The sequence below is a fragment of the Dendropsophus ebraccatus genome, chromosome 8 (assembly GCF_027789765.1).
Source record: "Dendropsophus ebraccatus isolate aDenEbr1 chromosome 8, aDenEbr1.pat, whole genome shotgun sequence".
In the NCBI taxonomy this organism is placed as follows: Eukaryota; Metazoa; Chordata; class Amphibia; order Anura; family Hylidae; genus Dendropsophus; species Dendropsophus ebraccatus.
The window spans coordinates 60,576,542-60,600,743 of record NC_091461.1 but is presented as its reverse complement, the minus strand read 5'-3'; the positions used below and the strand labels follow the sequence as shown (position 1 = coordinate 60,600,743).

Here is a 24,202-nt window from a genome sequence, read left to right as displayed (position 1 = left end):
GCAGCCGAACCACTCGCATAGCCCCAAGCTTGCACTTCTTGCCTGCGTCGATGGGTGACACGCATACCTATACGTAGTGCGCATGCCCAGTCTATACCCTCACGTTAGCCAAGCCCCATGCGCGTGCGCAGTGCGTCCGGACGAAGCCGCTCTCCCTCTTGCTGTCAGTCTGGGCTGCCCTTTTTGCTACGTATTTCCGGTGTGCGGTGTCTGTTCTTTTAGTAGCTAGCGTCCAAGGCCCCGGGCCGGGAGAAGAGGAGGAGTCGTCACCGCCGTTGCCGCCACCGGGTACGAAAGGGGAGAAGCGGAGAGACGGTAGGAGGAGGTAATGTGAGCTGTGGTCCGGGCGGGAGAGCGGTGGTCGGGGAGACAAGTGCAGGGAGGCCTGCTAGAGCTGGGCTGGGTCTGGCAGAGTAAGAGCTGACGGATGTGGAGACGACTATGCGGGGGACAGCTGCCCCATGGCTGTGATACAGGGACGGGGAGCACAGCCTGGTCACATGACAGTACTGCACCGAGCTCAGCAGACACCCTGTGGCCGGTCAGTGTGTGGGGGGCCATAGAGAAGATTACTGGCCATATGTCCTCGTCTGGCACCATGGCTGTATGTGGTGGCTCTCCAGCCTGGCTGTGCCCAGCACCGCCCCCGGATCACAGTGTCCTGACAGCTCAGTGCCCGGCCTCCCTGTGTAACTTCCATCCAGAAATGTCTGTGTATCCCCTACCCCCATATACTGTGTGGTGGAGCCTTAGGGTCTGTACAGAGGTGACATGTGTGGAGTGGTGTCCTGATGGCCTCTAGTAGCTGCTCACCCCCCTCCCGATGTCTTACACAACCTCCCAGGCTCCTCTTCTGTTACTCCATATCCAGGTGACATTTACATTGCTTAGCATAAGGTGCTGCTGGCATTGGGACGGATGAAGCTGCCAACATTATGCGACATCGGATATGGCAGGATACTCTGCACATTGGTCGGCACGCTCCCTGATCCCTATTCTAAATAAAAAGTGTTCAAGTTGTTGGTTTTTATAAACTTGGCTTTTTTCTGTAATTTGCTTGTATTTAGCACTCCCCGCATTGTCTGGCTTCTGTCACGTGTCCCATACAGACAGTTCTTATGATAATTCCTTTAATACATTACACACAGGGTTGTACAGAGCTTGTCATCGCTCACATCTCTCCCTGTTCACAATCTAAAGTCCAAAGGATGTTTTTTGGGTGTGAGAGGAAACCACGCAAACACCTGCAGACGTTGTCCTTGCTGGGATTTGAACCTCGGACCCCAGTGCTACAGATCAATACTGTTAACCATTGAGCCCCCAGTTGTGTAGGCAGCTGTCAGATGCAGTGTGTCAGAGGTCAGCTGGGGCCGACTAGTGCCCCTAGACAGCCCTTAGTGTCTTCTGAGAGAAGCCGTTTTCTATACCTGATTTCTCAGCCTTTGGCCCTCCAGCTGTTGCAAAACTACAACTCCTGTCGTGTCACGACTAGAGAGCAACATGTTATAAAACTATGTTTTGTAGTGACAACTAATAGTTATAAAATATGACATTAACTGGGGTTGTGAGAGAATGATAGCCACTTAGGTATATAGCCCAGCCCATAATAGATATATCTAGTGCTTGTGCCTTTACCTGCCCAGTGCCCCATATAACCCCCTACCAGGCTGAAGCTCGGGGCTGCATGGCTGTCTTGTCATTAAAGGGAACCAATCACCTCAAAAACGCATATATAGCTTTTTAAATGTGCTGTTAGAGCACACAGCACACTTTCCATACATGTTTCTATATACTCCCTGCCTCCCCCGTGTAATCCATAAAGTAACTTTATAAAACTGGCGCCCGGTATGCAAATTACCTCAGGTAGTCACCTGAGCGATGTTCGGCTAGATGGTAGTCACGGTCATTCCGGGTCCCGCGCCTGTGCAGAATAGCCTCGAACCTCGGCGCACACGGAGTTCGAGGCTATTCTGCACAGGCGCAGTACAGCCAGAATGGAAGCGAGTGTACTGCGCATGAGCGGCGGCCTAATAACGTAGGCGCGCCGACGTATTGCACGGCGCGCTCCTGAGTGACGTTGGAGCCACTGGATGATTTGAATCACGCCCAGAGGGGCGTGATTACCACCGAGGAACGCCCAGGGGACCCGGACTGACCGTGACTACCATCTAGCCGAACACCGCCCAGGTGACTACCTGAGGTAATTTGCATACCGGGTGCTAGTTTTATAAAGTTACTTTATGGATTACACAGGGGAGGCAGGGAGTATATAGAAACATGTATGGAAAGTGTGCTGTGTGCTCTAACAGCACATTTAAAAAGCTATATATGCGTTTTTAAGGTGATTGGTTCCCTTTAAGTGAGCAGATCTGGATCTCCCAAGAGGCTATGTTTATGCTGTAATAGTCCATCAGTTTGGTGGGGGTACTACTTCCAGCTCCAGCATCGATTAAGTACTTGTAGGGACCCTCTTTGTTGTTTTCCAGGCACAGCGCCGTATGTTTTATGTGAATAGGACTGACCACATGCAGTACCAGGCAGAGCCCACCTAGTGTGTGCTTCTGCTGTATTAATGTGCTGCTGGTAACATAACCTACTGGGTTAGCACAAAGTCTGGTCATAAAAGTATGTTAATGTGCTGACACTGGAAATGTGCAAGCTGGGATACTCCAAGGTATGAGAGCCAACCTGAACTTATGAGTAGGGCCTAATTCACCCATCCGTAGCCCCATTCCCACAGGTGCGGACAGGATTACAGATGTGCGATCCATAGCTGTCCACATTAGCACCATCCCCTTTTGCCACTTAAAAAAAAACAAAACAGTTACCTCAATACAGATCTATAACACGGTATTAATGTGTGTATGGGGTCATAGAAATGAAAAATGCAGACAGAATAAATAAATGTGTTAGAGGGGCCTAAAGGTGCAATAAGAGGTAGGTCTAATAAGGGAACTGTACAGGTTCTGGGCTGATCTTAAGCTATCTGTATTTCCCTACATATTTCTTACTGAAAATGAAAACAGATTCTTCCTGTAGGATGGAGAAGCATTCCTTAGACTTCATGCACATGCTTGTATCTGCCTGATACTGGACCCGTATAATGTACATCTGTCTCCAATTTTACAGCATTGTGTAGAATAGGAGAATACATATGGCTCCACAGTATGGACATTTAGAGGCTCCGACAGGGTCCGTACGTACAGGGGGAGATTTATCATACTGGTGTAAAGTGGAATTGGCTCAGTTGCCCCTAGCAACCAATCACATTCCACCTTTAATTTTTCAAGGAATATGTAAAGAATGAAAAGTGGAATCTGATTGGTTGCTAGGGGCAATTGAGCCAGTTCTCCTTTACAGCCCTTTGATGAATCTCCCCCATAGTGTGTCTTATTTTCATAGATCTACCCTTTTCAGTATTTTGATTAAAGCGACTCTGTACCCACAATCTGACCTCCCCAAACCACTTGTACCTTGGGATAGCTGCTTTTACTCCAAGATCTGTCCTGGGGTCCGTTCGGCAGGTGATGCCGTTATTGTCCTAAACAACTTTTAAACTTGCAGCCCTGTGCGAAACGGCCGTGGCTTGGAGTATTTGTGTCCTACCCTTGCACCACCCCTCGATCACACTGCACAGGTGCCTTAACGATCCAGCCCACGTGCCGTGCTGACACATGTGATGAATAGTAGGGTAGTAATAGATGAGTAGTAAATCTCCCTGGAGCATTCCTAATGATGAGGAGGGTGGGGAGGAGGGACAGAGGGTGGTGCCAGCCTAATGCATACACAATATAGGCCACGGCTGTTGGGCACAGGGCTGACAGTTTAAAAGTATTTCTTTTAGGACAATAACTGCATCACCTGCCGAACAGACTACAGGACAAATCTTGGATTAAAAGCAGCTATCCGAAGGTACAAGTGGTTTGGGGGGTGGGGGTGGACAGATTGTGGGTACAGAGTCGCTTTAAGCTTTGAATGTGGTTGGGGACAGATATAGAGTAGTGCAAGGAAGAAGTAGAGGCATTGAACATTCCCCGTTTTTCTGTATGAAAATGAGGGCATATGGAGGTACAGTATGGCCACATATACTCATACAGGTACCGTATTCTGTCTCCATACAACTCCGATGTACAGAACTGTAAGATCATGCACAATAGTAAGATCATTTCCAGTCATGGTTACCACTTCCTGTAATTAAAGTTGCAATAATTTTGGGCTATTAAGTAGCTTAAAGGGAACCAGTATCATGCTGCCTCAGGCATCATAAAGCAGTGGCAGGCTCCCTCAGTTCACCCATCTGGCACTCACTTTGAAAATACTGCAGAAAACCTATAGCTTAGAAGCAGGTTGAAAGTGGAGCTTTGAGCCATTGGGGGGGGGGGGGGGTCTCTGGCGACATCTCCTCACCCTGCTGCTCTTGATTGATACATCTCTCTGCACAGCTATAGAGAGATATCAAGGCAGGGTGTCTGTTCAGGCTGCCCCATTATACCGGCAGTATGAAACTCCTGACAGGTTCCCTTTCACACACATACAACTGGATGTGTTTAGAGTTCTTGGTGAAATATTATAGCCATTCCTTCTTAGGCTTAAGCATGTGAAGGCTTATTTATCAAGTAAAGGAAGGTATTGTGAGGCTGTGCTGGGCAAACCCCAGGGCTGGTCTGGTCTCCGTTCTGTATGTTGCTACTTAAATGGGATCTATACATTTTAGTGAACAACCCTCATACACTTGACCATAGGGTGGTTATATGATTGATAAGGTTGAAAAAAGACAAGAGTCCTTCAAGTTTAACTTGGAGTCATAGTGATTTTTATGTGGCACTCATAGTGCAGCTCTATAGGTGAGCCATATGTAAGAACACAATAGCTGCATCTCTTCAGCTGAAGCCAGCTGAGATCAGATCTGGGAGAATGGATTATAGTTATAAATGGAGGCTATTGTGGCCGGGCCTGGAATGCCTCTCAAATGTACAAGGGAAATGAGTGAAGGAAACATTAAACGTTTTGCATCTCTATCTCGGTGTATATATACAAGTAATGCAACAGGATACTAAATCCTGGTGCTTAAGCCACATCATGTTATCAGCTATATACCTGTACAGTGTGTCCCTTTCATCAACTATTATAGATGCAGATGGGCAAAACCAGTTAGATGATGGGGTAGGCTGGTCAGGTATTGTATGTGCATGGTCCTGTTCACACTTATTAATTTTTTTTCATCATGTTTTGGGACTTTTTTTTTTTTTTTTTTTTTTTTTTTTTTTTTTTGCTGTCTGACCTGCATTTCTGGACTAAATGTCAGAAATAGCTGGATAGGGTAGCTCAGACTTTTTTGCTTTTCATTCAGCTAGATTCAGTTAAAATAGTACACCCCATGGAGGCATCCATCATAGGTATACATCAGGGAATCCTTGCCATAGTTAATAGAGCCCCTTTCAGACATCTGCTGATTCTGTTCATAACTGCGTGTCTGTGTCTACGGGCAGAGTGTGAATCCAATAATAATTCCTATGGCCCCACACACATCTGTACGTGCTATGAATGTGTGTTGGGGCCAGGGAAAATAGTGGCCAGCCATAATACTGCCCACTTTTGTTGCACAGATCCCCTACTTTGAACGCTGGGGTCTGCTCTATGAATGCACATCCATGGCCCTGCCCATACTTGTGGGTCCACAGATGTGTGAAGGAGGCCTAAGGGGGGATTTACACATTCTGTGATTAGTCTGTGTGCGGAAGATGTGCTATGCGTGGCTGTGTCAGTACAATAGCATGAAGATTAAACTGATGATGCTGAGAGCTCTGCTTTTCCTTCTGCAGAACCTCGTCCACCTTGGCAAACAGGTGATACTGTATGTTAAAGTGACTGTGCACGCCCAGACAAAACTACACAAATATAAAACGGTTTGTAATGTTATGTAACTTTTCTGTACTTTTTCCTTAGTTACCATTCTTATTATATCCTGGGCATAATTCATGTTACTGACTGTATGGATCATGTGCCAGGTCTCCTATACATACTGCAGTCATGTGAGTTCAGCCAGTTCACTATGGTTTTCTGTTGAGTCATTCTGCAGTAAAGTGAGTCCTTTGTGGAATGAAACTGTGGCAAATGGCAAATGTCCAGTGACAGCTCAACCTAATTGGATATAGCCCCATATCATAGAGCAGCGTTTTCCAACCGGGGTGCCGCGGGATCCCGGTGGGAAATGCACGCTGTCTCTTTAAGCATACCGAGAAGCTGCGGCCGCGCAGCTTCTCCGGACGCACAGATCACTTTCATGTTCCGTCCGCACTGTGAGCAGGCGGAACATTAAAGTAAGCGGAATATAGGAGCAGGAAGTGTCAGCATCCTGCTCCTATATTCACTCCCATAGGCTGCCGGCGCTTCATGCCAGCAGCCTATGGGAGGCCGGGACGTGACCTCTCCGGCAGGCGTGATGATGTGACGTCATCATGCCTGCTGGAAGTCCCGTCCCCGGGGCTCCCAAGATGGAGCCAGAAGAGGAGGAAGAGCTGCTTCCTGCAGCCACAGCCCGGATTAGGCGAGTAGGATGTTAGTTTTTTTTTAAGGGGCAGAGCAGGGGGCATTATTAGTTCATGGGGGGCACCTCTGGGGGCATTATTAGCTCATGGGGGCACCTCTGGGGGCATTATTAGTATATGGGGGCACCTCTAGGGGAATTATTAGTATATGGGGGCCATCTCTGGGGGCATTATTAACTCATGGGGGCACCTCTGGGGGCATTATTAGTATATAGGGGCACCTCTGGGGGCATTATTAGTATATAGGGGCACCTCTGGGGGCATTATTAGTATATAGGGGCACCTCTGGGGGCATTATTAGTTCATGGGGGCATTATTAGTATATGGGGGCCACCTCTGGGGGCATTATTAGTTCATGGGGGCAACTCTGGGGGCATTATTAGTTCATGGGGGCAACTCTGGGGGCTTTATTAGTTCAAGGGGGCACCTCTGGGGGCATTATTAGTATATGGGGGCCACCTCTGGGGGCATTATTAGTTCATGGGGGCCACCTCTGGGGGCATTATTAGTTCATGGGGGCCACCTCTGGGGGCATTATTAGTTCATGGGGGCCACCTCTGGGGGCATTATTAGTTCATGGGGGCCACCTCTGGGGGCATTATTAGTTCATGGGGGCCACCTCTGGGGGCATTATTAGTTCATCACAGCAGGTGATCCTAAATACAGGGGGCATCCCACATTCCTAGTCACTTTACTGCACATAACACCAAACAGCGCAGTTACTTTGGGAGCCGACAGGAGGGAGAAATGATAGGAAGTTGCTAGAAAAGTGCGGAGCCTAAATTGTTTGTCTCGCAGGTTCTGAAGAGATGAAAAGTAGCTGGAAGAAATCATCATGGCGGATGGAGAGGAAAAGGGAAAGTGACTCCTCAGATCAAAGAAGACGTCACCTGTGAGTCACTGTATGACGGTTTTCTTATTTTGTAGAACATTATTTAGTAGGGGTGCCCCGAGGAATTTTTTTTTTTTTTCCAAGGTGTGCCCCGAGGTGGAAAAGGTTGGGAAGCACTGTCATAGAGGATTCCACCTGATCCCTGGTGCCCTTTACCTCATAAGTTGAGCATGAGAGAGCTGAACATGTAATACCCCTTAATGGGTAAAGTGTTTTATCCTCGGATTACCCCTTTAAATATACTTTACAATTGGCATTGTAGATCTATTACTACATCTGGCCTCGTGTGTAGGGATATAATACCCGATCGCATTATAATGTAGGTCGTATAACAGGTTCATTGGAGGGTGTGGAGAGGCAAGTGGGACAAATAATGTTAATTTGGTAGAGGTGACTGAGGTGCGGGCAGTGACCTCGGCTGTGCGGAGGTATTCGGGATGAGTCATGTAACAAGTACAGCGGGTGTCACGTAACAGTCATTTGCAGGCTGGAGCATTCTACACGTGCTAATTTTATGCCAGCCATGTTTGTGTCTTGTGTATGAGTCTCTGATGCAGCACATGAATAGAATCCAGGGCTGCCAGTCATCTTCAGTACCAGCAAAGGACTGGGAGCAAAACACTGACAACACAGCTAATCCTGTCCGCTCCCTTGAGAGAATGGTAGCTACAGGGCTTCTTCACTCCTTCGGGACTTGACTTTAGACTTTGCACTGATTTTACTAGCAAAAAACCCCAGCTGCTGCCGCACACCTTTCATGTATAGCAGTGCTTCCCAACCTTTTCCACCTCGGGGCACACCTTGGAAAAAAAGATTTCCTCAGGGAACCCCTACTAAATAATGTTCTACAAAATAAGAAAACCGTCATACAGGGACTCACAGGTGACGTCTTCTTTGATCTGAGGAGTCACTTTCCCTTTTCCTCTCCATCCGCCATGATGATTTCTTCCAGCTACTTTTCATCTCTTCAGAACCTGCGAGACAAACAATTTAGGCTCCGCACATTTCTAGCAACTTCCTATCATTTCTCCCTCCTGTCGGCTCCCAAAGTAACTGCGCTGTTTGGTGTTATGTGCAGTTAAGTGACTAGGAATGTGGGATGCCCCTTGTATGTAGGATCCCCTGCTGTGCCCCCTGTATGTAGGATCCCCTGCTGTGCCCCCTGTATGTAGGATCCCCTGCTGTTCCCCCTGTATGTAGGATCCCCTACTGTGATGAACTAATAATGCCCCCAGAGGTGCCCCCTATATACTAATGGTGCCCCCTATATACTAATAATGCCCCCAGAGGTGCCCCCCATGAACTAATAATGCCCCCAGAGGTGCCCCCCATGAACTAATAATGCCCCCAGAGGTGGCCCCCATGAACTAATAATGCCCCCAGAGGTGCCCCCATGAACTAATAATGCCCCCAGAGGTGGCCCCCATGAACTAATAATGCCCCCAGAGGTGGCCCCCATGAACTAATAATGCCCCCAGAGGTGGCCCCCATGAACTAATAATGCCCCCAGAGGTGGCCCCCATGAACTAATAATGCCCCCAGAGGTGGCCCCCATGAACTAATAATGCCCCCAGAGTTGCCCCCATGAACTAATAATGCCCCCCAGAGGTGGCCCCATGAACTAATAATGCCCCCAGAGGTGGCCCCCATATACTAATAATGCCCCCATGAACTAATTAAGCCCCCAGAGGTGCCCCTATATACTAATAATGCCCCCAGAGGTGCCCCCATGAGCTAATAATGCCCCCAGAGGTGCCCCCATGAGCTAATAATGCCCCCAGAGGTGCCCCCATGAACTAATAATGCCCCCAGAGGTGCCCCCATATACTAATTCCCCCAGAGGTGCCCCCATAACTAATAATGCCCCTAGAGGTGCCCCCATATACTAATGGTGCCCCCTGTATACTAATAATGCCCCCAGATGTGCCCCCTGTATACTAATAATGCCCCCAGATGTGCCCCCTGTATACTAATAATGCCCCCAGAGGTGCCCCCCATGAACTAGTAATGCCCCCAGAGGTGCCCCCCATGAACTAATAATGCCCCCAGAGGTGGCCCCCATGAACTAATAATGCCCCCAGAGGTGCCCCCATGAACTAATAATGCCCCCAGAGGTGGCCCCCATGAACTAATAATGCCCCCAGAGTTGCCCCCATGAACTAATAATGCCCCCCAGAGTTGCCCCCATGAACTAATAATGCCCCCCAGAGTTGCCCCCATGAACTAATAATGCCCCCAGAGGTTGCCCCCATATACTAATAATGCCCCCATGAACTAATTATGCCCCCAGAGGTGCCCCCATGAGCTCATAATGCCCCCAGAGGTGCCCCCATGAGCTCATAATGCCCCCAGAGGTGCCCCCATGAGCTCATAATGCCCCCAGAGGTGCCCCCATGAGCTCATAATGCCCCCAGAGGTGCCCCCATGAGCTCATAATGCCCCCAGAGGTGCCCCCATGAGCTCATAATGCCCCCAGAGGTGCCCCCATGAGCTCATAATGCCCCCAGAGGTGCCCCCATGAGCTCATAATGCCCCCAGAGGTGCCCCCATGAGCTCATAATGCCCCCAGAGGTGCCCCCATGAGCTCATAATGCCCCCAGAGGTGCCCCCATGAGCTCATAATGCCCCCAGAGGTGCCCCCATGAGCTCATAATGCCCCCAGAGGTGCCCCCATGAGCTCATAATGCCCCCAGAGGTGCCCCCATAAGCTCATAATGCCCCCAGAGGTGCCCCCATGAACTAATAATGCCCCCAGAGGTGCCCCCATGAACTAATAATGCCCCCATGAACTAATTATGCCCCCAGAGGTGCCCCCATGAGCTCATAATGCCCCCAGAGGTGCCCCCATGAGCTCATAATGCCCCCAGAGGTGCCCCCATGAGCTCATAATGCCCCCAGAGGTGCCCCCATGAGCTCATAATGCCCCCAGAGGTGCCCCCATGAGCTCATAATGCCCCCAGAGGTGCCCCCATGAGCTCATAATGCCCCCAGAGGTGCCCCCATGAACTAATAATGCCCCCAGAGGTGCCCCCATGAACTAATAATGCCCCCAGAGGTGCCCCCATGAACTAATAATGCCCCCAGAGGTGCCCCCATGAACTAATAATGTCCCCAGAGGTTGCCCCCATATACTAATAATTCCCCCAGAGGTGCCCCCATATACTAATAATTCCCCCAGAGGTGCCCCCATATACTAATAATTCCCCCAGAGGTGCCCCCATATCCTAATAATTCCCCCAGAGGTGCCCCCATATACTAATAATTCCCCCAGAGGTGCCCCCATATACTAATAATTCCCCCAGAGGTGCCCCCATATACTAATAATGCCCCCAGAGGTGCCCCCATATACTAATAATTCCCCCAGAGGTGCCCCCATATACTAATAATTCCCCCAGAGGTGCCCCCATATACTAATAATTCCCCCAGAGGTGCCCCCATATACTAATAATTCCCCCAGAGGTGCCCCCATATACTAATAATTCCCCCAGAGGTGCCCCCATATACTAATAATTCCCCCAGAGGTGCCCCCATATACTAATAATTCCCCCAGAGGTGCCCCCATATACTAATAATTCCCCCAGAGGTGCCCCCATATACTAATAATTCCCCCAGAGGTGCCCCCATATACTAATAATTCCCCCAGAGGTGCCCCCATGAACTAATAATTCCCCCAGAGGTGCCCCCATGAACTAATAATGCCCCCAGAGGTGCCCCCATATACTAATAATGCCCCCAGAGGTGCCCCCCATGAACTAATAATGCCCCCTGCTCTGCCCCTTAAAAAAAACAAACATCCTACTCGCCTAATCCGGGCTGTGGCTGCAGGAAGCAGCTCTTCCTCCTCTTCTGGCTCCATCTTGTGAGCCGCGGGGACGGGACTTCCGGCAGGCGTGATGACGTCACATCATCACGCCTGCTGGAGAGGTCACGTCCCGGCCTCCCATAGGCTGCTGGCATGAAGCGCCGGCAGCCTATGGGAGTGAATATAGGAGCAGGATGCTGACACTTCCTGCTCCTATATTCTGCTTACTTTAATGTTCCGCCCGCTCACAGTGCGGGCGGAACATGAAAGTGATCTGTGCATCCCGAGAAGCTGCGCGGCCGCAGCTTCTCGGTATGCTTAAAGAGACAGCGTGCATTTCCCACCGGGATCCCGCGGCACCCCTGGCGGGTTCTCCCGGCGCGCCAGTGTGCCGCGGCACACCGGTTGGGAAACGCTGATGTATAGGATTGCCAGCCAGCACCATGTAAGAGCCACATGTATGAGCCTACATTCATAGTGAGGGTCTTGTATTAGGGGTGCGCGGCGTGGTGTTGGTTGAAGCAGCAAATTTAATTTTAGGGGAAGTTTCCTGTACTATGCAAATAAAGTTTTTGTGGTGTAACAAATGTTTGCAACTTATATGCAACAGCCTATCTAGTGCTCTTCACAACTCACGGTTTTGTTACAGTGTAAGATACTTTCCTGTGTCAGTTCCAAGTTCTCTCTGGGGATTTGTTCACATCTGCTTGATCTGTTGCACAGTACCTGTGATGCCTGACAGGCCCTATTGATGTACAGTGCATTGTGCCGTGGTGTCCATCGTCTTTCAGATATGATGAAATCTGCCATAGAGACACCGGCCAGCGTCTCATGCAGATCTGAACAGAACATTATCTACAGTGATGCATTGTATTGTACAGCAGCCGTGTGAGGGCAGTACTAAGGGCATAGGCTCAGCACAGCTCGACAAAGGGAGGAATGGAAGCAAAGTTCATGGAAAGTTGCAGAATTCTTCATTATATGATAAGAGGGAAAGCCACCTGCAAGCATTATACCAGTAAGCGGTTCGGTGGTCCTGTTACCCCAGTAGGTGCAGATGTCATCAGTTCTTGATCATGTTTTCTGGGACCTAACTTTTTAATTTACTTTTACTTAAAGTATACTGATTCTGATTCTTCATGGGTCACGAAGTTGCCATAGTCCATTCTCCCTATTCTAATGCTGACGTCACATATGTTGCATCCAAGTTACCTTATGGTGCAGTGTTACCTGAAAGGCATATCTGTGGAAGATTTGGAGGGTATTGTAGGGGAAAGATGTTGCTGAATAATATAAGGGTATGTTCACATCTTGTTTTTGGCCCAACATCGGGCTACACGTCAGGAATCTGTGAAAAAAAGGATGCTGACGTGCAACCCGGCGTGTGGCAAATGAGCAGAACGTTGTCTCATAATGATTCCGTCCTGCTCATTCAAGTCAATGGGGCCATCGGCTACACACTGGGCTACACGTCAGCATCCTTTTTTTTTTTTACTGATTCCTGACGTTGGGCCAAAAACAAGATGTGAACATACCCTATCAAGGACAAAGATGTGCTTGCTAGTGTAGCAGGAGAGATACAGGGCAGGCTATGGTGTCAGCAAGGGAGTATAGGACTTGTAGGAAGTGCGGTGCTGGATGTCCACTGGGACAGAAGTAGGGGCACAGAGGTTGTGAATATTTGTAAAATATATTTTATGTAAGTTTACATTTCTGTTGGGGTTCAAAACCCCCCTTTAATTGGAAATACCTCTCCTTTTTATGTAAATAAGTGTATATATGCACAACATGACTGCAGAATCAGCCCATAGGAAATGTGCAGTTGCAGTAAATGATGCAAGCAGCACACACAGCCTATCTGGACTGAGCACTATGTTTCTCATCTCTCTGTGCTCGTTCAGGGTATGTGTACACTACGGGAACCCACTCATTCTTTGGGCAGACAGCGGAATCTGGCAAACCACAGAATGAAGCCTATGGGACCAGTGGAGATGCGTGCGTCCACCAGTGGGGGTGAGCTGCGGAATCCGGGGCGGGTGATCCGCTGGGATTCCGTAGTGTACACTTACCCTCACACTGGGGAAATAATGAGTGAGCAGAGTTGTAGTAATGGTACTTTTACACAGAGCGATAATTCGCCCGATCACATGATTACCGATTTTGAATGAACAATGTTTTATTTATAACGATCAGCGTTTAGACGGAACGATACATCGTACGGAAAACTTGCTATGCGATCGTTTAAGCCTATCTCACACATAGGTGACATCGTTGAAAGACTGTTTACACTGAGCGATCTGCAAATTTTTTGCGGACAACCGACGATAATTTGAGAACATGTTGAAAGATCAAAATGAACGATTTCTCGCTCGTCGATTGATCGTTCGCTGCGTTTACACGTACGATTATTGTTCGAATTCGATCGTTATCGTGCAAATTCGAAAGATAAATCGTTCCGTGTAAAACCACCATTAGTTCCTGTCTGTGCATTGTAGTGTCACTTGTTGCTTCATAATAAGCTGCTCCTGTGTATGGTTGGGGTGTGCAAGGATTCCATGTATTACATAGACCTGCTAAAGGCTCCCATGTATGCTAGTGAAAAGCCAGCCTAACCTGCAGTTTTTAGCTGGTCAACTATCTATGTATAGACTGGTCAACTATCTATGTACAGTATATGGAGGCCTCCCGAAAGATAAAACTAAAGGGAAAAAGAGCGCAAAAAACAGGGCACCTCGTGTAATACCAGAGGGTACTGTAGATAGTGGGGAGGGAGGTATTGCGTTTACCTTGAAGCCACTTGGGCTTGATGCATATCACCCCAGAAGGGGTACTTTATGAATGTAGATGTGTGGTTGGAGTAGGTGTTCAAAGTCACAGTGGCTGCTAGGCTAGATGTACCATCAGACGGGATGTGCATGGACATTTGTTCTGAGGAAGGGAGAGGTTTCTCCCGAAACATGTCAACCATGTGCCTTTAAAATAAAATTCCGTTTTGCACTACATTGGAGTCCTCTGATGGTTTACAGCAGCAGCGCTGGAGTCACTGTACCCATGACTTCCTTTTTATCATTTTTTTACTTTGCTGCATCCCGAAAGATAAAGTAGGGTAAAAGAAGAACAAGACATGTTGGCTATCGGACGATATGCTTTCAAGGAGATAGGCCAACACCTGAGTTGTCTGACAGCGACTTATCTCCCCTCCCCATTTAGTTGACAGCTATTGAAGGTGTATGTGCACCTTTATAGACTTAACGCCCTATTACACAGAACGATTATCGCTGTATTTGATAATCCCTCCGTGTAATAGAAGGCAATGATCAGCCGACATGAATGATGTCGGCTGATCGTTGCAGTCATTTGTTTTTCAACATGTTGAAAGACAAATGACTCATACAGCAATGATCTGCTGCCGTCGCTCCGTGGAATAGGAGCAGCGGCCGCAGACCGCTGCTGTATGCTATGGGCTGCCCGGGCGATATAGCGATCACCCGGGCAGCCCCCAACCGCCCCCCCCCCCCCCCCCCCCCCCCCCGGACTCATCTGCCCACTGCTGCCGCATGTAATAGCGGGGACAGCGAGAGGGGAACGAGGAGTAAGTGACTGTAGCGGTCCCCCCCCCCCCCAAGTCACTGAATGGCTAAGCGGGCAGTCCATCAGCCGGGTCGTGAGTTAGTATAGTTTGTGTTCCCCTCACCCCCCTGCCCCTGCTCTTTCAAAAATTTTTCCTTTGCCCATATTTTTCCTTTAAGATTAGAAACTGAACAGCCACATTAAATATCCTGTACTGTTTTATGGAATGACATCTGCCAGGACTGAGTTTTCTCTCCTCTAATCTTCCTTGTTTTTCCTCTATTTTTCAGGACACAGGTTCAGAAATGTCTTTCTTATTTGACTGGATATATAACGGCTTCAGCAGTGTCCTGCAGTTTTTAGGTAAGTGTATCTTGGAAGTAGTCTTCTCTTTTCTTTGTAGGCATCAGTCTTGCTTTGTCTTCCTTTTTTACACACTCTCCTAAGATAGATATGTTTTTTTGCAGGATTATACAAGAAGTCTGGGAAACTAGTATTTTTAGGCTTGGACAATGCTGGGAAAACTACGCTGCTACACATGCTGAAGGATGACCGGCTTGGCCAGCACGTCCCCACACTACATCCAAGTATGTCACATAGTAACCTACAGCTGTATAAGTGTTTACATTAACCTGCTTTCTGTTCTAAGCATATTTCCATGCTGCTGCTTATATTTACTGTGAAGGTATGGAGGTATAGGCATAGAAAGTGATGACAAGTGCTGCGACACCAGTGTAGATAATCTGGTTGCAAAATCCTCATTCTGTGAGCTGGTACAATATTGGTTTAGACCTTTAGAATCTTATTTCTCTTGCTCTCACAAGCATATAGTTGTCTGTATAGTACGTGTCTGTGTTCATCTATGTGAGATTGGTAAATAAATACTGTCACATGCTGTCTGCAGCGAGGGCAGAATGCCAATACACCGAGAATCTGTCATCTGGTCTCTTTATCATTTAAAGTGCCCTTGTCATTACAAAGAATGTGGTAGAGAGATGTGAAAACTTTTGGTTGTGACCCTAACCCATCTGGAAGAAGTTTGTGACTGTGCATGTCTCTCACCAGCTCTCTGCAGTCTCGGTCTTGTTGCTTGACCCATAATGGTGCTTGTGCAGTGTGATGAAAAAATGCAGGAAGCTAGGGAGTGAAGCACATTACTTTGCACTTCTTTTGGCTCATTTTAGAGACTAGTAGGGATCTCTGAAACATGGCAAAAAGCTTCTCTTTTTAGAGAGAATGGGACACTTCATCCATATCTCATGTTGTTTGACCATACTAAAATGGCTACCATATGACAGCTATGATGCCAGCTATATGCATTCTGTTTTCATAAGGCGGCTTGGTCTTTCCTACATAACGTTGGTAGCTGCAGTTGGGGAAGATGACTCCTGTTCAGCTGACAGTTATCCTATGTATATAGCTAGATTTGTACACTTACATGTTCATTGTCAGACCATAAGCTGCAGTAAACGCTAGCCTGTATATTGCAGGGCAGAGACACAGAAATATAAATTCTTCACAGGGGACAGATGGATTTGACAGCAATGGCAGAGTGATATAGTCATATAGATCTGTGTAGGTGCTGCATATGCAATACAATTAGAGGGACACTTCCATTTTTTTTCTTTTAAATCAAATGGTCATAGAAAATCTGTTTAAAAATCTCAAGTCTTCCAGTACTTATCAGCTGCTGTATGTCTTGTAGGAAGTAGTGTATTCTTTCTGGTCTAAGGGTGCGTTCACACGTAACAGATCTGCAGCGGATTTCTTGCTGCGAGATCCGGATCCGTGCCCTGTACTCACTATGGGCAGACATACTCGCAGCAGGATGTCCATCCTGTTGCGAGTTTGTCTGCAGCCTGCCCCGCTACCCCCAGCCAATACCGCTCCGGCTTGCATTTGGGCTTCTGGTGTCTTCACGACCCGCTCAGCTAATCAGTGCGCTGCGGCGGGGCAGCGCACTGATTGGCCAAGCGGGACGTGTCTGGAACCCCCGAAGCAAGCCAGAGTGGAAACCATGGGAAGTATACACTCCGGCAGCCGGGGGTTAACGGGGCGGGCTGCGGACAAACTCGCAGCGGGATATACATCCTGCTGTGAGTTTGTCTGCCCATAGGGCGTACAGGGCACGGATCTGCAGCGGATCTTACGGTGAATTCGCAGCGAGAAATCCGCTGCCGATCCATTACGTGTGAACGCACCCCAAAGGCAGTATTAAACAGCCTGGTTATCCTTGTAAACGAGAAAAGCATTGATCTATAAGATCAGCACATGCTTACCAGGTCTATCACACTGCTTAAAATCGTGCAGCAAAACCTGCACTGCTATTGTTAGCGATGTCCATGCAGCCTTTGCTGGTATAAAAAAAAAAGTATATACCTATATGTCCACGCTCCACGATGCCCTGCTGCCTTTTCCCCGCTGGCCACAGCCACCAACTAAGCTTCTGGACCAGTCTTTGCAGTGACAGGCAGCTCAGCCAATCGCTGGCCGTTGCTTCAGAGACATACCAGTATGCCAACGGCAGCTGCGGTGAGCAAGGAAAAGCCATGAGGATACCAAGGGAGCCTGGAGAGGTAAGTATATACTTTTATTATTTTATATACACTGACATCAGCTGTGGACCACGCTACCTATTACATGTAGCAATATGCGGCCAGCAAAAACATTTTTGCTGGAGAACCCCTTTAAGAATATTTTTGCAATCCTGGAACAAAATAAACTTGTGAACCTTTAGTTAATACTCAGGTCTCTTCAGTAATGAATGTATGCTTGTTTCCTAAATGAAAAACCTGATTCCCTATCTGTTATCTGCCATAAAGGGCACCTGGGTGTAGCTACTTTCTATCAGTGCAGTATTCTACAGTCTTTGCAGGGATTAGTTTTTCTCTCTATCTTCATTCATCATGGCAAGGAATAAATTATAGTCTCTGGCATCTTTGTAGTAGAATGGAAAGAAACTGTGTGTGTTTTTTTTTTATTCCATTCATCTTTGAGAGAAAGATGCAGTGTCCTCCAGCAGCTGCTCATATTCCATGTGTAGCTACATTTAGCTCTGTTCTATACTTGGCTGTTTTGGGAGATCACATTGGACACAGGATATGGAGGGATTAGAGAAGAAGGTAGGGTTCTCTTATATACCAAGAAATAAGTAAAGGCTCGTTAGGCATAAATATATTTTATATGGTACTCCTATAGCTACACTACATTTTAACATTGGATATTTCTCTGATATTTAACATTTTGAAATATTACATTAGCTGTTAGAGTGTGAGAAATTTAGAAGGGTTGCTTAACTACATATTTTCTTACAGCTTGTGCTTTTGATAAATTGAAAAGTAACCTATATTAATGTGTGTAATCTGAGCCACGCCTGGTGCAGCCGCCCTGACTTCCTGCCTGTTTTGTTTGTGTGGCTGCAGAATGTGCCCATATATCCCTGTCACTACAGCAAATTAAGGGCCCTTTTGCTAGCGGGTTCCAGATAATGAGTGTGCCGATCCCTGTAAACGGTGCTCATTTACAGAGTGGCCAGGCCGCACAAACGATAGCTTGATTGTTTGTGTCGCCATCATTGCCTGAACATAGGGGAAAGCTTATATAAAGGGGAACTATAAGGTTAGATGAATCTAACCTGCTGATAGCTCCCTAGTGGGCATGGGGCACTGAGGATGAAGGCATGTCTGTTAGCTTTAGATCTTCAGAGCCGTTCCTGTGCTGTTTATTCTGAAAACCTCTGCCTGTCAAACCGTTAGGAGCGCTGAGGGCGGGGCTACTGCCCCCAAGCACCGATCTGGCCTTTTATAATCATTAGAAGGAGTAGGTCATAGCTCAGCCCCCGGCCGGATCGGTGGCAGCCCCGTCTCCAGTTCTTCCAACGGCTTACCGGGCAGAGGATTTTAGAATAAACAGCATGGCAACAACACAGAGGATTAAAGGACTACTCCGGCGGGACCCCCCCCCCCCCAAAAAAAAAAACACAGACACCATACTCACCATCCCTCCGGTGACGATCGCCACTCCATTCGCCCGCCGTCCGCCTCACCGTCACCTGCGTCCGCCGTCCAGCGATGTCTCTTGCTTCCGGGTCCATGAGAGAGAAAAGGCTGCCAGTGAGCTTGCGCATTGGCAGCCTTTTCATTGGCTGGAGCGCATCACATGGCTTCCAGCAAGCTCAGCCAATCAGGGCTGAGCAAGCTGGAACCCATGTGATGCGCTATAGCCAATGAATAGGCTGCTGGTGCGCATGTGCACCAGCAGCCTTTTCTCTCCCATTCACTCTCAATGAAGACGCCGAAGAGGAAGAAGACCCTGACCGCCCCTTAGCTCTGACGTCACCCGTCACCAGATGCCGCCCGGGAGAAGAGGACCGTGACGACCGTAATAGGTAATGTATACATTCTTTAACTTCCGGGGTGGGGGGTGTGGAGTCGGAAAGTGGGGGAAGGGGGCCAGACCGGGTATTTAACCACATTACAAAGTTATATAACTTTGTAATGTGTGTTAAATAAGCCAAAAAAAAATTTCGCCGGAGTTGTCCTTTAAGGTAACAGACATACCTTCATCCTCAGCCCCGTGCACACAAGGGAGCTATATAATGGACAAACCCCATTAGGTCATATGTCTGAATGCAGAATGGGGCTAAATGTATCAATAGAGCAAACATCATAACAAAAAAAGACATAAGGTCATCCCTGCTACCAGTGCATTGTGGGAATTAAGACACATTACACACTTATGACAAAACTATCAGGTTACGGCCTACAGTGAAATAGATCTTCCACACAGTCTGTATCAGAAGAAACTGTATATGAATAGATAAGTTGAATGGCACTTAAGGTTATGACAATAATATTGAAAAAAAAAATGACACAACCTATTTTGTTGTATTACCTCTTTCTCTGTTCAATATAACCGTATACTTTTCACCCACAGCATCAGAAGAATTGACGATTGCTGGAATGACCTTCACAACTTTTGACCTTGGTGGGCACGAACAAGGTGGGTATTCTCATTGTCGCAAACATTTGTTTATTACAGGAGTATGATTGAACCACACTACTATATCCCCAGAGTTAGGGTGAGCCTTCTCATATATCACTGAGGTATATCTAACCGTTCTGCCCGATGAAGGGGGCATACTTTATTCAAGAACCTAGTCTTCTTAAATTGCAGTGATTTAGTATTACAGGCCGATCCAGCAAAACATTAAGAGAATAATAAAAATTGTTGTTTTTTTTTCTAATTTTATTTCATAGCTCGGCGTGTTTGGAAGAACTACTTACCAGCTATCAATGGAATTGTGTTTCTTGTGGACTGTGTAGACCATGCGCGCCTTATGGAGTCCAAAGTGGAGCTAAATGTAAGATTACAATTTACACATTTAAATAAAGAATAAAATTTATAAATACTAAATACTTTTACAATATAGAACAACTTTACCAAATCCAAAATACTTTATAGCAACTTACAAGGACTATTTTTCCATCATGACACCTTAACAATGCGGCACACTAAACCACACTACAATTTCCCACTGGCCATGCAATCTTGCCAGAGTAACTGGCAACTGTGGGCATAGCTTTGCCTACATGCTTTAGCCGCAGTGTTAGAACATACCCTTAAAGTGTTCTTGTTATGGCGTTATGACATGCCAAAAGTTTAAGGCCCTTTTACACTTGTCGATTATTGACAGGCAAGAAGGCTTGAGAGTTATAACCAATTGTATGGCCTAATTATTGGCATTAATCAGCAGTTAGCTATGCATCCCATATTACACAAAGATGTGCGGCCAATGGCAGATTAATTTTTGGTATGTCAAAAGTGAGCGATCAGCTGGCAAATGAGTTTGCTGGTTTTGCCAATCATTGGCTCTACTACACATGGTGATATCTACCTGATTTGGCAGATAATCGCCCAGTGTCCAATCATAGCACTAGCTCTGACTCATTCATCCCACTAATATAGCTTCTTTTTTTTTTTTTTTTACCACCAAATAATAGTCAAAGTTTATGCACTACAAGCTTACATGAAGAAACCTTATAAGATTGTATTTTGTCATTGCAGGCTCTCATGACAGATGAAACAATATCAAATGTGCCAATCCTTATTCTCGGTAATAAAATTGACAGACCTGAGGCGATCAGTGAAGAGAAACTGAGAGAAATTTTTGGACTTTATGGACAAACCACAGGAAAAGTAATTATATATTGTGTTGCATGCGGGCAAGCTAGAATTTTGTTACGTAAATTTGTATTTACCCTGCATCCCCATACAGTGCACTACTGAGCTCCATGGATGCCTATAAATTGAGTATGTGTCTCAGCTTAAGTTAATAAAGAATGTCAGTCTCTTAGTTGGCTTTGCAGAAAACCCCTAAAAAGGTGTGAACAGAATATCAGATTTTTATATATATCATGGGCCACTTTAAAGTAAAAAAAAAAAAAATCATACTTACCAACCTAGGTGGTCTGTTGCATCTGGTTTGACATCATTCAGTGCCTTTCTTGTTGCTCAGTTTCTTACTTCTGAGACACGACTGCTGCCAGTGATTTACTGAGCAGGCCATTACTGTTAAGACCATCTCAGCAGTAGGAAGATAAGTGATGAATGATGTAACATATGATTTTAAACTAGAAGCTGCAGGGGACTCAGCTAGGTGAGTATAGCTTTTTTAATTTTATAGTAGTCCATTCAAAATATCCAAAATGTTATATGCCTCGATAAACCCTGTAATTTTATATGTTAAAATACCTCATGCTGTAACTTGTCCATACTTCCCTCTGCAGGGTAATGTGCCACTGAAGGATCTAAATGCTCGGCCCATGGAAGTGTTTATGTGCAGTGTGCTCAAGAGGCAAGGCTATGGTGAGGGCTTCCGCTGGCTCTCACAGTATATTGACTGAAACTTTGTCCCCATCTCCAACTCTTCCCTTTGAAACAACACAAAAAAAATCAAATAAAACCAGAATATACAGAGTTCAACGCCTCCGGACCTGATCCAGACGGACTTCTCTATCATTGTGGGGCAGACTCACGAAGGCAGTGATTAACACATGCAACAACCAGGAGTCTTGTGGGCATCCCCCTCTGATCATGAGTCAAATCATAAGAAAACCATTCTATTTTTAAGAAACGTGTCAACTTGAAACGGTGTCCTTCCCAGTTTTATTTCTTTTCTTTTTTTCTTTTGCTTTATTTTTTTTTTTTAGTTTGCTTGGTCCGGAGCTACATGCATTTTTTTTGTTTTCCCCAGTTTTTTTTTTTTAATCTATTTAATGGTATTTACATTTATCACTAAATACTGATCCACGTATCATAACATTAGAAGTCCACAATAAACATAGATTTTGGGCTGGCCTGCTCTCTAACAATGTTTTTGCTGTAGAAATTTGGCTAATATGTATTTGGAGCATGGTTTAGGCTCCATGGGGGATGAGTATTTTGTGCTTTTGCTTTTTTTTTTTTTTCACTTGTGTGAAGTGAAAATTGCCCTTTGAAGCAAAGGTATTTGTATTTCCCAGACATTCTGTTCTGAGTCTTCATTTCTTCACTGCCCTATATGCTCTCCTCATCCTGAATGTGTCTGGTGTCCTTTTTATTAGTCTAAAATTAACTCACTACAACTTGTTCAAAGGGTCTTCTGGAAGGCAACAGGTTTTGGTGTGACTTTTTTGTCCCCCTCCCCAGACCTGAGTGTACTAACACAAGGAAGGAGATATGTAAAGAAATGTCTATACACAGTTTACATCATATTTTCTCAAGTTATTGTTTTAGTTGCATTTTAAAGAAAACACTGGGTTCTCCAGTTCCCACCTTGCGACCTATATAGAATTTGCAATAAAGTAAAAACACTCAGATGTTACTTGTGAGTTGGTTTTTGGCACCCAATTTACAAATAGATAAAATTCATTGCCTGCTTTTCATGGATGTTAAGGAATTGCATAATTTTCTATGATGAATACTTTCTGTGTTTAACACCTTGTGGGCTAGAATCAGGAATTGTAACACATCGGTCTGAGCAGTTACAACCCAATGCATCTACAATATACTTGCTGCCCAATGTTGAAGTTCAACTGTTGTTTTTTTGTGACTGGATTCTGAGATGGGACCACCACTTAAGCTTGGATTTCTTTATACACTGTGCAGCCTGTATGTATGTGTTATTTCCTGTATTACGGTTTAGACTCATTCACATAAAAGTTAATGCTGGTCTGGTGAATATTGAAGGAACTGCAGATCTCCACTGACTTCTCTCACATCAGCATATGCCGATAGCGTTTGTATTAAGTATAGAACATAGTTGACTAGAGAGAGAAGTCAGGGAAGCTAACCAGATTCAATGACCACTGTTCAAAGCAGTAATAAATATAGCTGACCAAGGCTAGGTTCAAACATTATATATATATATATATATATATATATATATATATATATATATATATATATATATATATATATATATAAATTTTCCCATCTTCTCTTTCATTGGAGCAAGAAAATGCAAAAGAAACAAAGATGGAGCCAGCTGATTTTCACACCAGAGACCAGGGGCGTCCAATGGGCCCATTAACTTTTAATGGGGTTTAGGAATTTGAACTGAAAGAATAGTGCTGCATGCTGTGCTATTTTGTCTGGTATTATGGACCAACCCTGTAACAGAGGCATCCAACTGAGCCTTCAAAGCAGATGTGAATGCAGCCTAAACTATTACCCTTGGATGAAAGCTGTTCCAGAAGTTCAGAGTAAATATTTTAACATCTATGCAAATTGTCTGTTAAAGGGAACTAGGTGGAAAATATTTTTCTTTTAAATCCACTAGTGTCAAAGTTATATATTGATAATTAACATCTATTTAAAAATATTAAGCATTCCAGTACTTATCAGCTGCTGTATGCCCTACAGGAAGTGATGCTCTGTAGTCTGACACAGTTCTCCCTGTGACAAGAACTTGTCAAGAGCAGTAAAAAAAAAAAATCCCTATTGAAAACTTTTCCTGCTTTGCACAGTTCCTGTCACGGACAGAGGTGGCAGCAGAGAGCACTGTCAGACTGGAAAACAGGCTACAAAGCAATATACCTTTCTGACAGCAGTCAATTTCAAAGAAAATCGCTGGCATTCCAAGTTACCATTAATGGTGCTTATTTCTGTCAAGTAACCTCTATAGCAGTTTTCCCATTTCCATCTCTTTGTGTACATGGCAGGAGCTTCTAAAGGACTCCGTATAGAGATGAGCTAACTGCTCTGACTTTTGGTCTGAAAGCAGTTCGCCTTCGATCCCGGCCGCACAGTTTAGCTCACGGGAATATGCGGCCAGGATAATCCCGGGAATCCCTGTTGAATTCCCTGGAATATCCTGGCCGCATATTCGCGGGAACGCAAGTATGCGGC

General features: G+C 46.0%; 1 protein-coding gene across 4 annotated transcripts; it reads left to right on the top strand.

The window, feature by feature from the left end:
• Positions 1 to 124: 124 nt before the first annotated feature.
• On the top strand, positions 125 to 22,676 carry SAR1A (secretion associated Ras related GTPase 1A). 4 transcript variants are annotated; one of them, XM_069980548.1, is made up of 7 exons: positions 125 to 288; positions 15,103 to 15,175; positions 15,280 to 15,399; positions 19,748 to 19,813; positions 20,071 to 20,174; positions 20,879 to 21,010; positions 21,601 to 22,676. In XM_069980548.1, the coding sequence occupies exons 2-7, from the start codon at positions 15,118 to 15,120 to the stop codon at positions 21,715 to 21,717; spliced, it is 597 nt and encodes a 198-aa protein (XP_069836649.1). In that variant the 5' UTR covers positions 125 to 288; positions 15,103 to 15,117; the 3' UTR covers positions 21,718 to 22,676. The 4 variants fall into 4 exon arrangements, with proteins under 4 accessions (XP_069836649.1, XP_069836647.1, XP_069836646.1 ...); XM_069980546.1 differs by having other exon boundaries at positions 125 to 315; XM_069980545.1 differs by having other exon boundaries at positions 128 to 325.
• Positions 22,677 to 24,202: the final 1,526 nt, after the last annotated feature.

Bases quoted from the DNA above. Each gene is read 5' to 3' on its own strand.
- SAR1A (XM_069980548.1), top strand. From the start codon at position 15,118: ATGTCTTTCTTATTTGACTGGATATATAACGGCTTCAGCAGTGTCCTG. The intron at 15,400-19,747 runs GTATGTCACATA...TTTCACCCACAG, and splicing joins CGTCCCCACACTACATCCAA to CATCAGAAGAATTGACGATT. The intron at 20,175-20,878 runs GTAAGATTACAA...TTGTCATTGCAG, and splicing joins AGTCCAAAGTGGAGCTAAAT to GCTCTCATGACAGATGAAAC.